This window comes from Caloenas nicobarica, chromosome 6 (genome assembly GCF_036013445.1).
Source record: "Caloenas nicobarica isolate bCalNic1 chromosome 6, bCalNic1.hap1, whole genome shotgun sequence".
Classification (NCBI taxonomy): domain Eukaryota; kingdom Metazoa; phylum Chordata; class Aves; order Columbiformes; family Columbidae; genus Caloenas; species Caloenas nicobarica.
Genome location: NC_088250.1, coordinates 25155567 through 25168664, shown reverse-complemented (window position 1 = coordinate 25168664; position 13098 = coordinate 25155567). Strand labels below are relative to the sequence as shown.

The 13098-nt window shown below is 65.9% G+C and overlaps 1 protein-coding gene across 3 annotated transcripts in view; it reads left to right on the top strand.

Annotated features, from left to right (window-relative positions):
* The window catches only part of SPEG (striated muscle enriched protein kinase), a 38624-nt gene that overhangs the window by 12236 nt on the left and 13290 nt on the right, over positions 1 to 13098 (top strand). Inside the window, exons 2-12 of one of the 3 annotated variants that reach the window (XM_065637420.1) lie at positions 990 to 1079; positions 1287 to 1482; positions 2795 to 4320; positions 5297 to 5440; positions 6155 to 6337; positions 7894 to 8105; positions 8393 to 8481; positions 8683 to 8864; positions 10998 to 11258; positions 12501 to 12659; positions 12799 to 12988. In XM_065637420.1, coding sequence (XP_065493492.1) covers positions 990 to 1079; positions 1287 to 1482; positions 2795 to 4320; positions 5297 to 5440; positions 6155 to 6337; positions 7894 to 8105; positions 8393 to 8481; positions 8683 to 8864; positions 10998 to 11258; positions 12501 to 12659; positions 12799 to 12988 — 3232 coding nt within the window. Of the gene's footprint in view, positions 1 to 989; positions 1080 to 1286; positions 1669 to 2791; positions 4321 to 5296; positions 5441 to 6154; positions 6338 to 7893; positions 8106 to 8392; positions 8482 to 8682; positions 8865 to 10997; positions 11259 to 12500; positions 12660 to 12798; positions 12989 to 13098 lie in introns of all 3 variants that reach the window. The other 2 variants (XM_065637419.1, XM_065637418.1) reach the window with 2 other exon arrangements.

The window sequence follows — 13098 nt, the reverse complement described above, 5'->3', positions numbered from 1 at the left end:
ATGTGTGGCACCAGCAGCTCCAGGGACAGGAGATGGCTGTCTTGCCAGGCAGGATGGGTCCGTGGCAAGGGGAGGGGATGGTGTCCTGCACTGTGCTGGTGGGACGGGCTGTGTGCGAGGAGGGTCTGTGTGCAGCGCTGAACTGCTATGCGGTGAACATGAGTGGAGAGTGGAGATGTAGTGGGGAAGTCTGGGGACCCAGACCTGTTTCCACACCCTGTGGGCACCTGGCCCCTGCCATGGGGCTGGGCAGGGCATGGGGTGCTCCTCGTGGGGTCCTGAGACGGGCAAATGCCCAGTCCTGGCCCCATGCCTGGACCCAAAGCCCAGCACAGGGTACCAGGCAGTCTGAGCTGGTGTGGCCCACCCAGGCACTGCCCCAACAGGTCCCTGCCCCATGGCAGCATGGGGAGATGCTGGGGACAAGGTCCCTCCCCACTGCCCCCCGCATCTCTGCAGGCCGGGCCGATAACCTGGTGTTGATGTCTCTCTCTCTCTTGCTGCCCCTATGGAAGCGAAGTTTTCCGCTCCTGCAGGAAACAAAGCTACGGTAGGAAGACTCCTGCCCAATGTCAGCCGTGTCCCCAGAGCAGGCCCTGTGCCCCATTGCTGCCGCCCTGCCCCATTGCTGCCACTGTCCCCCAGCCCTGCCTCCCTGTCCTCATGCTGCCTCCATCAGATGCATTCCCACTGCTGGAATTCATCTCCCTTCCTCCCATCGCCTAACCCTGCTCCTGCCCACTTTGCCTGCCCTCCCCTTCCTGCCCTTGCCCTGCTGGACTTTCCCAGCCCTGGTCCTGCCTTTCCCTGCTGGCAGCTTGTCCTTGCACGTCACAGTCATGCCCCCCGCCCCAGTGCTGCCTCATCCCAGGGCTGCCTGGGCACAGTTCTCCTGCCCCTGGAGCCAGTGGGTCTGCAAGGAGCAGCGCCATCCTCACCTGCTGTCCCCATGCCCCCTCACCCCCTGCTTTCTCCCCACTCCTCCTCAGACTCGGAGACGGGTGAGGATGAGCCCAGCGACCCCCAGGTGACGCAGCGCAGTGAGCTCCAGGATGAGACGGCCTTCAGCACCCCCACAGGTGAGCAGGGGGCACCCCACTGGCATCAAGCCCCGGCACCTGCTGCTGGCCATGGCACCACAAGGGCTCTGCTGGGCCAGCCTTGGGGGTCTCCGTGGCGGGGGAGGGCTGTGATCCACCTTTGCAAAGCAGAGAGGGCTTGGGGCAGCGGGTTGCTGCTCCGGACACCCTGGGACACTCTGTGTCGGCTCACCCCTCTCCTTCCAGGTGGGTCCGACACCCTTGTGGACACCTCCATGAACACGACGCCGACCTCGGTGCTGGCCCTGTCACAGGCAGAGGAGCGCTCCAGCTGGTCGGGCAGCCAGCAGACAGTGGTGGAGAAGGAGACGGATGCCAGCCTCCCTGCACGGGGACCCTACCTCCGCCCCGCTGCCTGGCAGCAGCTGCAGGGAACCCCAAGGCAAGCAAACGCGCCGGCCCCGCGTGGCACTGAGGTCCGTCACCTGGGCGTGGAGCCGCTGGTGCGGGCATCACGGGCTAATCTGGTGGGCACGAGCTGGGGGTCGGAGGATAGCCTTTCGGTGGCCAGCGACCCCTACGGCAGCGCCTTCAGCCTGTACCGAGGACGGGCGCTCTCACTCCATGTGTAAGTAGCTGGGGAAAGCATGCGGAGGGGACATCGTGCTGGGGCCATCTCCTTCCAACCCCCGCAGCCATCTCCTCCCCTCCGCCTGGGCTTTCTTTGCCTTCACCATGCCTGGATGAGGAACAGGGGCTCTGAGCAGTAAGCAGCCTGTTCTTGGTGAGGAGGTGGGAGCAAACTTGGTCAGGGGGATACAGACTCTTGGGTGAGGAGGGGGGATGTGGAATGGAGTCACTTTCTGCTGTGGCCAGGTTGGGGCTGAGGGTAACCCCTGCATCGCTGCACAATCTGCAGCATCCCACCCACAGGCTGTGCTGTGGGTGTCCCCCCGTGCTACCCAGCCATGGGGGCTCTGTGCAGCCCAGGGTGTGGGGACTTGGGGGTGTGTGGCAGCCTGGGACACGCACGGGCAAGGCTCTGCCACCTGCAGTCCCCACTACAAAGGGGTGGCAGCAGGGGCCAGGGACATGCTGCTTCCCCAGGATGTGCTGATGTGCTCAGAGCCCTGTCCCTTCCTGCTGCCTTCAGTCCCCATCCCACAAGCCTACTCCTTCGACCTCCATCCTGCCCTTTTTTTTTGTTTGGGGCTGTTTGTTCCACCAGAACCTCATCTCCACCTTATGATTTCTGCACCGTGAATGCTGAGCCCCCTCAGGGGCAGCGGGGTGGGGAGACGTGCCTGCAGCAGCATGTGTTGGGGGAGACTTGTAGGCTTGGGGACCCCCTCTGCCTTGCAGAGGAGCTGGCTTATGCTGTGCTGCCCTGACACACCAGGACACCCTGGCAAACTGGGGCACCCCCTAGCCTGCATGGCAGCCCTGGAGAGGGGAGTCACTGGGCATCCCAGCATCACCCTTCTGTCCCATGTCAGTAGCCCTGGGCAAGAGGACACTGCTGTGTCACAGTAGCCCAAGACTCTCAGCCAACCCAGCCAGATCCCAATGGTCTTGGGGTGGCTGTATTCAGTCTCCAGGGCCCCTTGAGGCTCTCTGGTCCCAGGGCTGCCATGGCCATCCATGCCCCATGCTGTGCCCCATTGGGCGCCGTGGTGCGGGCTGGGAGCAGGGATGCAGCCAGGAGGCAAGGATGGGCTCTGAACCACTCTCCTCTGTCTCTCCCCTTGCAGCAGCATCCCCCAGGGGGGCTACCGGAGAGATGATCCTAACAGTGGCCCCGCCTCTCCAAAGCCTGGTGCCGAACCCCCAAGGTCTCCTGCTGCCCTGCCACTGACCTCCAAGCCCCCCATTCTCCGCTCACCATCTCCCCGCACCGGCTCGTGCCTACCACCGACCGTGGGCGCCACGTCCCAGCCTGCTGCCCGTGGCCCTGGTGTCCCCTCCTTCACGCCTGTGACCCCCCGCAAGAAGTCCTCAGTGCCAGCCGAGTACCAGGACACCGTCCCCGAGGAGTACGAGGAGAAGATCAAGAGGCCCAAGTCCTCGGGGTATTCTCAGGGCAGCACACAAGATTCCCGTCCCCAGACACCCATGAGCGATGCCTCTGGCCGCATCTCCGTCCGGGCGTCCCCCAAGCTGGTGCGTGCTGGCTCCAAGATCTTCGAGAGGCTGCAGTTCTTTGAGGAGCGGCGGAGGAGCCTGGAGCAGGCAGACAGCCCCTTCACTGCACACCCCTGCCTGCCTTTGCGTAAGACACGGTCCTTTGACCAGCCCAGCTCCGGCTTGCGCCGTGCCAGCACGCCGGGCGGCTCGCGGGAAGACATGCGGGAAGGTGACCGCTGGGATTCAGGCAGCACGGCAGCATGCCGGCGTTTGGCCTTCCGGCAGAAAGCTGCCTCCTTCGACGAGCGGGGCAAGTTCGCCGGCCGTGTCTACGCCATTGAGCACAAGTTTGCAGAGGAGCTGACCCGCATCAAGCGGACGGTCTCCAAGCAGCAGCTGCGACGCTCCCAGGAGCTGTGCAAACCCGGGCTGCCCCCAGCACCCTCAACCCCTGTGGCCAGCGAACCCGCAGCCCCCCGTCCCCCCCGCACCCCCTCCTCACAGGGTGCCGCTGGGCGCAAGGCGCTGCCACCGAAGACTTCACCAGTGGAGAGCACACATGTCATCCAGCACCTGGCACTTTCCAGTGTGGCACTGGTGGGACCTGATGGGGAGCCAGAGCTGGGGGGACAGCGTGGGAGGAAAGCCCTGGTGCGGGGTGGCACAGCGGCCAGTCAGCCTGCCGAGGTGGAGGATGCAGCTGCCAGGAAGGGTCCTCAGCAAGGAGGCACTGGGGAAGTGAAGAAGAAGGAGCAGTTGCCATTATCGCAAGCCACCCCACAGGGACGGGCGGCCCTTTTGCAGGCGGGTCCCGCCGAAGGCAGCCCGTGCCCGGACGGAGGGCCTGCTGGTGGAGCCCGTGCCCCTGGGGCAGTGAGCGAAGCCCTGGCCTCCCGGCTGGCCGTGCCCCATGGGCTGTACCGGCGGCCAGAGGCACCCACAGAGGTGCGGTTCCTGCCCTGGGCAAAACCGGGGTTGGAGCAGGAAGCTCGTCTGGAGAGGAGCTGGGCAGGGCAGCACAGCACGGGCAGGGAGGTGGAGAGAAGGCAGGTGAAAGTGTCAGAGAAGAAAGAGAGTGGCCGGACGGCTCAAGAAGGCAGGAGCACACGGAGCAAGGCGAAGGGACGCAGAGCCAGGCCCACCTCTCCGGAGCTAGGTAGGGGCATGACTTTCTGCCCTCCTGCAGGTACAGAGCTGGCCCAAGTGGTCTTGAGCAGGATGGGGGATCCCCAGCCTTCCCCTGTGGGGTGTGGGGAGCCCAGGCTGTCCCAGAGAGCACAGGGTGGGGTGTGGGGACACAGCTCTGGCAGCTGGGGCAGTTGTCACCAACCAGTGCTGCAAGATAGACCAGCCTGGGTACCAGTTTGAGCTCATGACGCTTGCTGATGTCTCTGTCCCTCCTGCCTGGCACAGGAAGGATGCAGGGTGCTGACCTCTGGCACCCAGCCCTGGGCTGGTCCCACCCCTGGGGCACAGGGCACCCGTTGCAGCTTGTCCTGGCTGGACTGTGCTCCATGCTCCAGGCAGGGCGTGCAGCCCAAGCATCCCCAGGGGATGCTGCGGTGGCTTGTCCGGGGGAGGGGTGCCCTGCCCATCCCAGCATGCAGGGGCGAGACCAGACTGCACCCAGGCCAGGAGCTCCTTCCAGGCTCTGCTCTGGCCGGAGCAGTGCCAGGCCCACATGTCCGAGTCTCCTGGCACAGCCCCAGGACTGTTGCCCTTGTGCTGGGGCCGTGGCAGGGGGGGAGCTGGGAGGCTGATGCTGATGTGTCGGGGCAGAGCAGCAAGCACCTCATGGGGGGCTGGGGGCAGTTTGGAGTGGGGACTGCAGTGAACTGTACAAGCCTCCTCCTCTCACACCCTTGTGTTGCCTCATCCCTTAAGCTGCAGATTGTACTCTCCCTCCCCTGTGGTCCCCTGCCTTGCCCTGCTGCAGGCACTGTGCAACAGTGGCCCTTGATGTGGTCTTTTCCTGCATGGCCTGGAGACCTGCTAATGCCCCAGCGAGGGTGGTGGCAGGGATGGGCAGAGGGTTGCAAGGCCCATGCTGTGCCTGCATGCAGCCCGGTGCGGCACAGGACCCGCTCGCTCCACCCCACTAACAGCCATGGGGCGCATCTCTCCCTGTCCAGAGTCTTCCGATGACTCCTACGTCTCAGCGGGTGAAGACCCCCTGGAAGCCCCCATCTTTGAGATCCCCATCCAGGACATGGCAGTGGCTGTGGGGGCAGAGGTGCTGCTCAAGTGCATTGTCACGGCCAACCCCCAGCCAGACGGTGAGCGACTGTGGGTCTGAGGGGGTCGGGGGTGTGAGCATGGCTGAGGGGCTCTCTGCATGTCAACATCCCACCCTCTAAACCATCCCTTGGTGCCACCTGAGATGTGCAAAGAGGGGCACATAGCCTCGAGCCGGGTGCCTCAGGGAGGTGATGTGTCCACCCCCGGGGGTACTTCTTTTGGATTGCCTCCCCCAGGCAGGAGCGAAGGGCTTGGGCATTGCCTGCCAGGCCAGGGTGCAGGCAGGGTGTCTGCCACCCCCCACGCTGGGCTGGGCTGTTTGGGAGAGCCGGAGAAGGGCTGCAGAGCACCTCACAGGCAGAGGCGGGTGATGCTCTGGGGTGCTGGGGGACAGATTCCCGGGACAGAGCCCCCCTGCCCGGCTCAGGGCTGCCGGGCTCCGGGCATGCAGGCAGGACCTGGGCAGGGGCAGCTGGGCAGCCAGAGCCGGTACCGCCGACAGAGCTGGGCAGAAGCGAAGCGGCTTTGATTCCCTCCTCCAGCCTCCACTGGAGGGCAGAAGGATGCCAGGAATCACAGCGGGACCGGCACCGCGCTCTCCGTCAGGGGCCGTGGGAACCCGGGGCTGCTTCCCATGGCAAAGGGGTCTCCAGGCCAGGCGGGGGAACGCCCGGCCTCACCGCGACCCTGCACAGAGCGCCGGGGGAGCTTGGGCTCTCCTGCCCACCGGTGACCCTCGCCTCTGCCGGCAGTGTCCTGGAGAAAGGACGGGGTCCCGCTGCGGAGCAGCACGGCGCGGCCCATCAAGGCGGAGGGCGAGCGTCATACCCTGCTGGTCAGGAGCGCCCGGGTGGCCGACGCCGGCCTCTACACTGTCACCGCGGCCAACGAGGTGGGGGCGACCTGCTGCAGTGCCATCCTCAGCGTGCGGCCCGGTGAGTGCCGGCGGGAGGCGGGGGGAGGAGGAGGGCCGGCGCGGCGGCGGGCTGGCTGCCAGCTCGGCCGCTGCTGTCACTGGGAAGAAACCGGCTTCGTTACCCTATAAGGCCCTGTCTGCACCAAAGCAGCTGACGTGCTCCCAGCAAGCACGGAGGGTTCCTGCCGTGAGGGAGAGCGGGGTCAGCCTGTGAGCATCCCCCGGCACCCAGCAAGCAGCCCGGTGTCCGGCCTCCCCCGCACTGCCCTGTGCCCCGGTAGCCATGGGGATCCCCCTGCCCGCCCTCCAGCCTGCAAGCTGCGGGGATACCCCTGCTAGCCATGGGGACACCAGTGCCCCACAAGCCATTAGCTATGGGTACAGCCAGCCCACCCTCCACCCCGCCAGCTGCGGGGTACCCAGCCCACCTCAGCCCCAAGACGCTCCCCATCCCGAGAGCGTCCCCGGGGAGCGTGTAGAGGCTCGGACGTGCCCTGGGGGCTGGAAGCGCCAAAAATACCACCCACTCCGTGGTGCAGCGGGGCTGCACACCCAGGGACAGCAGTGGCCGGGCAGGGCCAGCTGGGAGCACGGCGGCGGGGGGCCGGGAAGGGGCGCAGCAGCCCCCGGCCCCGCGGCGGGCCCTCCCCTGCGCTGCTGGCCCGGCCCCGGGGGCCGGGCGGCGCCGGGGCGGGGAGGGCGCAGCGGGCCGGCGGCGCTGCGGGCTGGAGACGAGCCCGGCACCGCCGCACCGGCCCCGGCAGCGGCAGCGGCGGCTCGGCGGTGCGGCCCGGCCCGGCCCGGCTCGGGGCGGGGGCTGCCGGGGCCGCGCCCCCCGGTGAGTGTGGGGGGCGGCGAGGGGGTGCGAGAGGGCAGGCGGGAGGGAGCCGGGGTTCGGGTTTCCCCCAGATCTCCGCCCCGGGGCTGCCCACGGACATCGCGGGGGCGCGGGTGGGCACAGCGCTCTCCGTGCACCGGGCAGCCCGCCCGCCTCCCTCCGGTAAGCGGAGGGGGGGTGAGGACGTTCCAGCAGCCAGGCTGGAGGGGGGCCAGCACCCCCAGCGCGGCCGCCGGGCTCTTCCCGCACCCCACGCCGCTCGCTGCTCCCCGGCCCGCACCGCCAGCCCCCGGGCCCCGCACGCATGCCGGTCCCGGGTGGGCTCCCCACGCTGGCAAGCCGGGTCCCCCGGGGAGTGGGCAGGCGGCCGGCTGGGCTGCTGGGGGAGCGCAGCTGCCAATGTCACCTTCAGCCCTCGCCGGCTCGGGGCAGGGGCAGCCATCCCGGGAATCTGGGCGGCTTAAGGATGGGAGCGTGGGCTGCTGCGTAAGAGCCACTTGAGCCCTGCTGTCGCCTTGCGGGATATCGCGTCCCCTTATCGGCCCGTGGAGTGCTTCTCAACCTCTCCCCCTTCGCGGCCCCACACCCCTTCGCTGCTGTCTGCCGCTGAGCTGGGATGTGCTGTGGGATGGGTGTCCTTGTGCACCCCTGGGGTGCAGGGCGGGGGGGAGAGGTGCCCTGACCTGCCTGCATCAGCTGGCTGCTGCCAGCTCCTTATCTCGCCTCTCCTGTGTTAGCCCCCGCCGTGGAGCGGCATGGGAACTTGGCAACCCCCCTCGGCCAGGCCAGCCCCATCACTTCGGACGAGGAGTACCTGAGCCCCCTGGAAGAATTCCCTGAGTCCAGCACCCCCCAGCACCGACCAGCCATGAAGCTGCAGCCTAGAGCCGAGCATGGGGCTGCCCATGGCTCCCCAGAGAGCACCTTCAAGGCTGCGCCCACCTTTGAGGTAAGCTGACAACCACCATGGGACCTGGCAGAAGGGGAGCAGTGCCATGTTACTGCAGCCCTGTGGTCCCCAGTGCCAGGAGGGTCAGGCCTTTCTGCCTCCTGATCTGGGGTGCTCCCAGCACCTGGGCATCCTATGCCACACCAAGTCTCCCAGCAGCCCCAGCAACCGTAGTGCTCTAGGGCTGCCATTGTGGTGGGGAACACAAGGCCCCGGATGCAGTGGTGGGGATGTATGGCCCTGGGTGCAGACGGGTGCTCGTTGGACTCTGACTCCTACTTCCCCAGGTGTCCCTGTCGGACCAGTCCGTGCTGGAGGGGCAGGATGTCAGCATGAGCGTTCGCGTCCGTGGGGAGCCCAAGCCCATCATTTACTGGTGAGTCGTGGTGCTTGCTGGGTCACAGCTGGGTGGGGAAGGAGGGGACAGGCACAGTGACCTCCCCATTTGTGGGTGGCCAGCTCAGAGCTCTGGTCTTTGAGCAGGGTTGGGAGTGGGGGAGTGGGGGCCTTTGGGGGCAGCCAGGCTGGGCATGCAGGGCCAGGTGTGACTGTGCCACTCTACCTGTGTCCTGAGCAGGCTGAGGAACAGGCAACCAGTGAAGTACGGCCGCCGGCACCATGCAGAGGAGGCGGAGGGGGCACGAGGACTCTACACGCTGCACATCCTGGCAGCAGAGCGCACTGACACCGGTTTCTACACCTGCAAGGCTGTCAATGAGTATGGCACCAAGCAGTGCGAGGCCAAGCTGGAGGTCAGAGGTAAAGCTCCCCAAGTGTGTTCCTCCTGGCCATGGGGGGCCAGCTGGCTCCAGTGCCCTGCATGAGCTGTTTGGGGAAGGGGCCTCTGCAGACCCCTCCTCGGCAGTGCTGCAGGAGAAGGGAACAAGGCAGCCTGCCCTTCCCTGCTGCAGCACAGGTGGGTGCGAGCCAGGAGCAGGGAAGTGGAGCTGTGTGCCTGGGGCTGCCCACAGGTGCTGGCCCTGCAGCAGAAGGCAGGCCACACTGCTGCCCTGTCAAGGTGTGTGGCCCCACAGCCCCGGGTCCCACTGCCCAGCTGTGCCAGGGCCCTGGCCAGTCTGATCCAGAGCCAGCTCCTCCCCGCAGCCCAGCTTCACCCCCTGTCCTGCTACGCACCTACTGCTGGGGTTGGGTGCTGCCTTTGTTTGCACAGGGAGGGCTTTTGCCCTTGGTGGCCCTGCAGGGGACATCTCTGCCCACTCTGATGTGCCGATAGCTCCCTCCCTCCCTGCCCCAGGCAGACTGTATGCTGCGTGCCAGGCACAGGGCAGCTTGGAGAGGACCCCCTTTGCCCGTTTCCAGTGATAGCCCTTATGCACGGGACTGGGCTGTCCAGCCCCCTTTGCCATCCCACCCCAGCCCTGCTGTGGTCCTCCTGGGACCCCAGTATATGTGTGCAAGTGGGGTGAGGGGAGCTCAAGACTGAGGACTGGGCTCTGCCTGGTGTCCTCCGATGCCAGGGCAGGAGCCTGCGGGGATGAGTGATGCTGCCTCCCTCCTCTTGCCCTTTGCTGTGTGTGCCCTGCTGCCCCCAGCCCTCCCTGCTGATGGCTGCCTGAGCCCCCTGGGCTGCACCCATCCCACCTCGGCCTTGGCTGCACTGCTTGTACCCTGCTGGGTCCCCGCTCCCAGCCTCTGGCAAAGCGCGGCGGCACAGGGGTGGGAGCAGGAGCCAGCCCCATGCACAAATGCCGGCAGGAGCCGGGCTGCAGAGGCAACGGCCCAAGTCCCAGCCCCTCTTTGGGGGCTCAGTGGGTGGCTCTGTGCCTTGGCACACACTCGCACCCCTTGTGCCGGCGCTGGTGTGTGCCTGCGTGCGTGCTGGCCCCATTGCTGCTGCACTAACCCTTCCGCTTGCTGACTGCGGTTTTTGTCTGTACGCAGGGGGAGTACGATAAGGGGGTGCATCTCTCAGAGCCACGGCCACGGGGCTCTTAGTTGGACACCTCTTAGGCAGTGGACCTCACCTTGTGTTATTACCTTCTGCTCCATCCACCGCCTCGTCCTGGATGCGCCGTGGGGACGCGCGGGCCCTCGACTGTGGGCAGGGGCTCGCTGGATGGCTGGGGGAGGCAGAACCAAGGTGGGGGGGGGGAGCGGCGGGGGAGCACCAGGCACCCCATCAGCCAGGTCAGGGCAGCTGTACGATGCTGTCTTGTCTCTTGCACCATCCGTTTGTCCCTGTCTGCGTGTCCTGCCGCCCCTCTCCTTGCTGCCCAGGGAAGGGGAGCAGGGAGCTGAGCCCGCTGTCACCGCTGTGCCAGCCGAGGCTGTAGGGAAGGGACTGTGGCGTGGTGACAGCTCTGCAACAGTCACCTTGGAGTGTGGGGGACAGGAGACACTGGGGACCCCTGCAGGGCAGCACTCTGGCCCAGCTGCAGTGGGGAGGGAGAGCATCAGCCCCTTTGGCTTCGCAGCGGCTGCCCAGGCACCTGCCTGGCCACTGTGAGGCATCCCTTGCTGCCCCAGGGCTCAGGGTCCACCTGGAGCCCCCCAGCTCTGGGTCTCTTCTCCCCGGGGAGGGGGCTGGGTGTGGGGGCGGGCTGCGAGGCCGTGACCCTTTTTTTTTTTGTAGCTCTAATAAAATCTGTTTGGTAAAGCGCTGTGTGGTGTGTTCCTGGCACGGACACCTCTCCTCACCTCCAGCCCCCTCCCTGGCTCAGCTCTGCTTTCCACATCTCGTCCCCCCCTCCCACCCTTCCTTGCTGCACCCCCTGCCTGTCACACCAGGCCTCCTCCGTGCATGCACCCCCTGCCCTGCATGCACCCCTTGTCCTGCATGTTCCCCTTCATACCCACCACCTCTCATGATTTGCTTTTCAGTTGCTGAGACGCGTCTCTCTTTCTTTCTCTCTCTCCCCGCTTCCTGGGCAGCTCGCCCCGAGTGCCAGTCCCTGGCCATCGTGGTTCCCCTGCAGGACGTGGTGGTCGGGGCGGGGGAGCTGGCACTCTTTGAGTGTCTGGTGGCTGGCCCGCCAGACATGGACGTGGACTGGCTGTCCCGGGGCCGGCTGCTCCAGCCTGCCCTGCTCAAATGCAAGATGCATTTTGACGGGCGCAAGTGCAAGCTGCTGCTCACCTCCGTGCATGAGGACGACAGCGGGATCTACACCTGCAAGCTCAGCACTGCCAAAGGTAAGTGGTGGTCACACAGCTCCCCCGGGGAGGGTCTCCCTCAGAGCTTGGTCCCGGGGTGGTGCTGGGGGTGGAAAGCCTCCTCCGCCCCCAGGTTTGGGGCTCTGGTCCCCCTGGGATGTAGCTGTGAGTGCAGGAGGTGGGGGCCAGGGAGTGGTTGCTGCCCCAGGAGCTGGGGAGCTTTCCTGGGCTAGGAAACCTAGTGTGTACCAGTCCTTGGGCCCCAGCCACTTGAGCCCTGCAGCCCCCATCCTACCCCACTCAGCTCCTCTGCAAGCATGCGTGCAGCTCCCAGAAATGCGGGGAGATGCATTTGTACCATGGCTGTACTGGCTGGATGCAGCTGCCCCATACCCTGGCTCCAGAACCTCTAGGTGCCCAGCTCTGGTACCGAACTGTCTCTCCTGGTCTGGGAGATGGCAGAGGGGCAGGGGGTCAGGGCTGCCCACCCCCTCCCACCAAGCCATCACTGGTGGCAGCTGAGGAAGAGCAGCACAACCCAGCCTCTGTCTGGTGGCTCTGACACCCCCCTGTGCCTGTGCATGCTGCACACAGCCTCTGCCCCCCACAGCAGGGTAGGAACAAGGGTCTTTTCCGCATTCCCCAACCTGCCCAGGCAGCCCCTCGGCAGTAACCCAGGCTGCGGTGGGTGCCATTACCAGCCTGCAGCGGCTGGTGCCTGTGCATCCCTCCCCAGAGGAGGCTGTATGCCTGCAGGGATTTGAGGGCAGCAGCAGTTTCGGGTGCAAGGAGGTGAGGCTGTGCCTCACTGTGGTGTCAGAGTGGATGACAACCCCATCATTGCAAAGCAGTCCCTGCTGCAAACCCCTCTCAGAGCGTTGCAGCTGTGCCCAGCGCTGTACTGCCCTGGGTGCTGTGCACTGGCGCTACCTGCTTCAGCATCACCACCCTGTCCCCAAGGGGTTAGGCCAGGTGTGACCCCTCATGCTTTATGAGAAGGACAGGGCATCCTGCCTCACCTGGCTGCTGGCATCTGTATTGCTGAGGGGAGGAAAGAGGCACCTGACTGCCAGCAGAGCCCCAGCCCTGGGCATGGGGGCCTTGCACACAAACATGCACCCCCTCTGTTCCACGCAGGGACAGAGCCTGGCACCCAGCACACCTGGGCTCAGCTACAATTACATTGGCTGCAGGGGCTGCAGCTGGGAGGTTGCAGGCTGCCTCCTGCCCTGCACACGTGTGCCCTGCGGGACTCATGCCAGCCCATTGCTCTCCTTGCAGACGAGCTGACCTGCAGTGCACGGCTGACGGTGCAGCCCTCTGTGCAGCCACTCTTCACCCGCAAGCTGGAGGATGTGGACGTGGTGGAAGGGCGGACAGCGCGTTTTGACTGCATGATCAGTGGGACTCCCCCGCCAACGGTCATCTGGACCCATTTTGGTAACTCCCAAACCCAGAGGGCCTGTGCAGGACCTGTGCAGACTTCTCTGCATCTCCTTGGGAGCTGCCCCCAAGGGCTTGTGCCCAGCTGGGGCTGGGAGGGGTGCTGGTGCTGATGCTGTTGTGTGTCTCCGTGCAGGCCAGCCAGTGCAGGAAGGGGAGAATGTGCGGATTCAGCGGGATGGGGGTCTGCACTCGCTAGTCATCGTGCACGTGGGCAGCGAGGATGAGGGTCAGTACACGGTGACCGCCAGAAATGCACACGGCCATGTGGAGTGCTCTGCGGAGCTCTACGTGGAGGAGCCGCGGCCATCTGCTGCCTCCCAGATGTAAGAGTTGAGGGTATCCGGGAGCTGCATCCCCCCTGCTTGCTACCCTCTGGGCTCTGGGAAACAACAGGCTTGTACAAAGCCTAGGGCTGGGAATGGGGGCACCATGC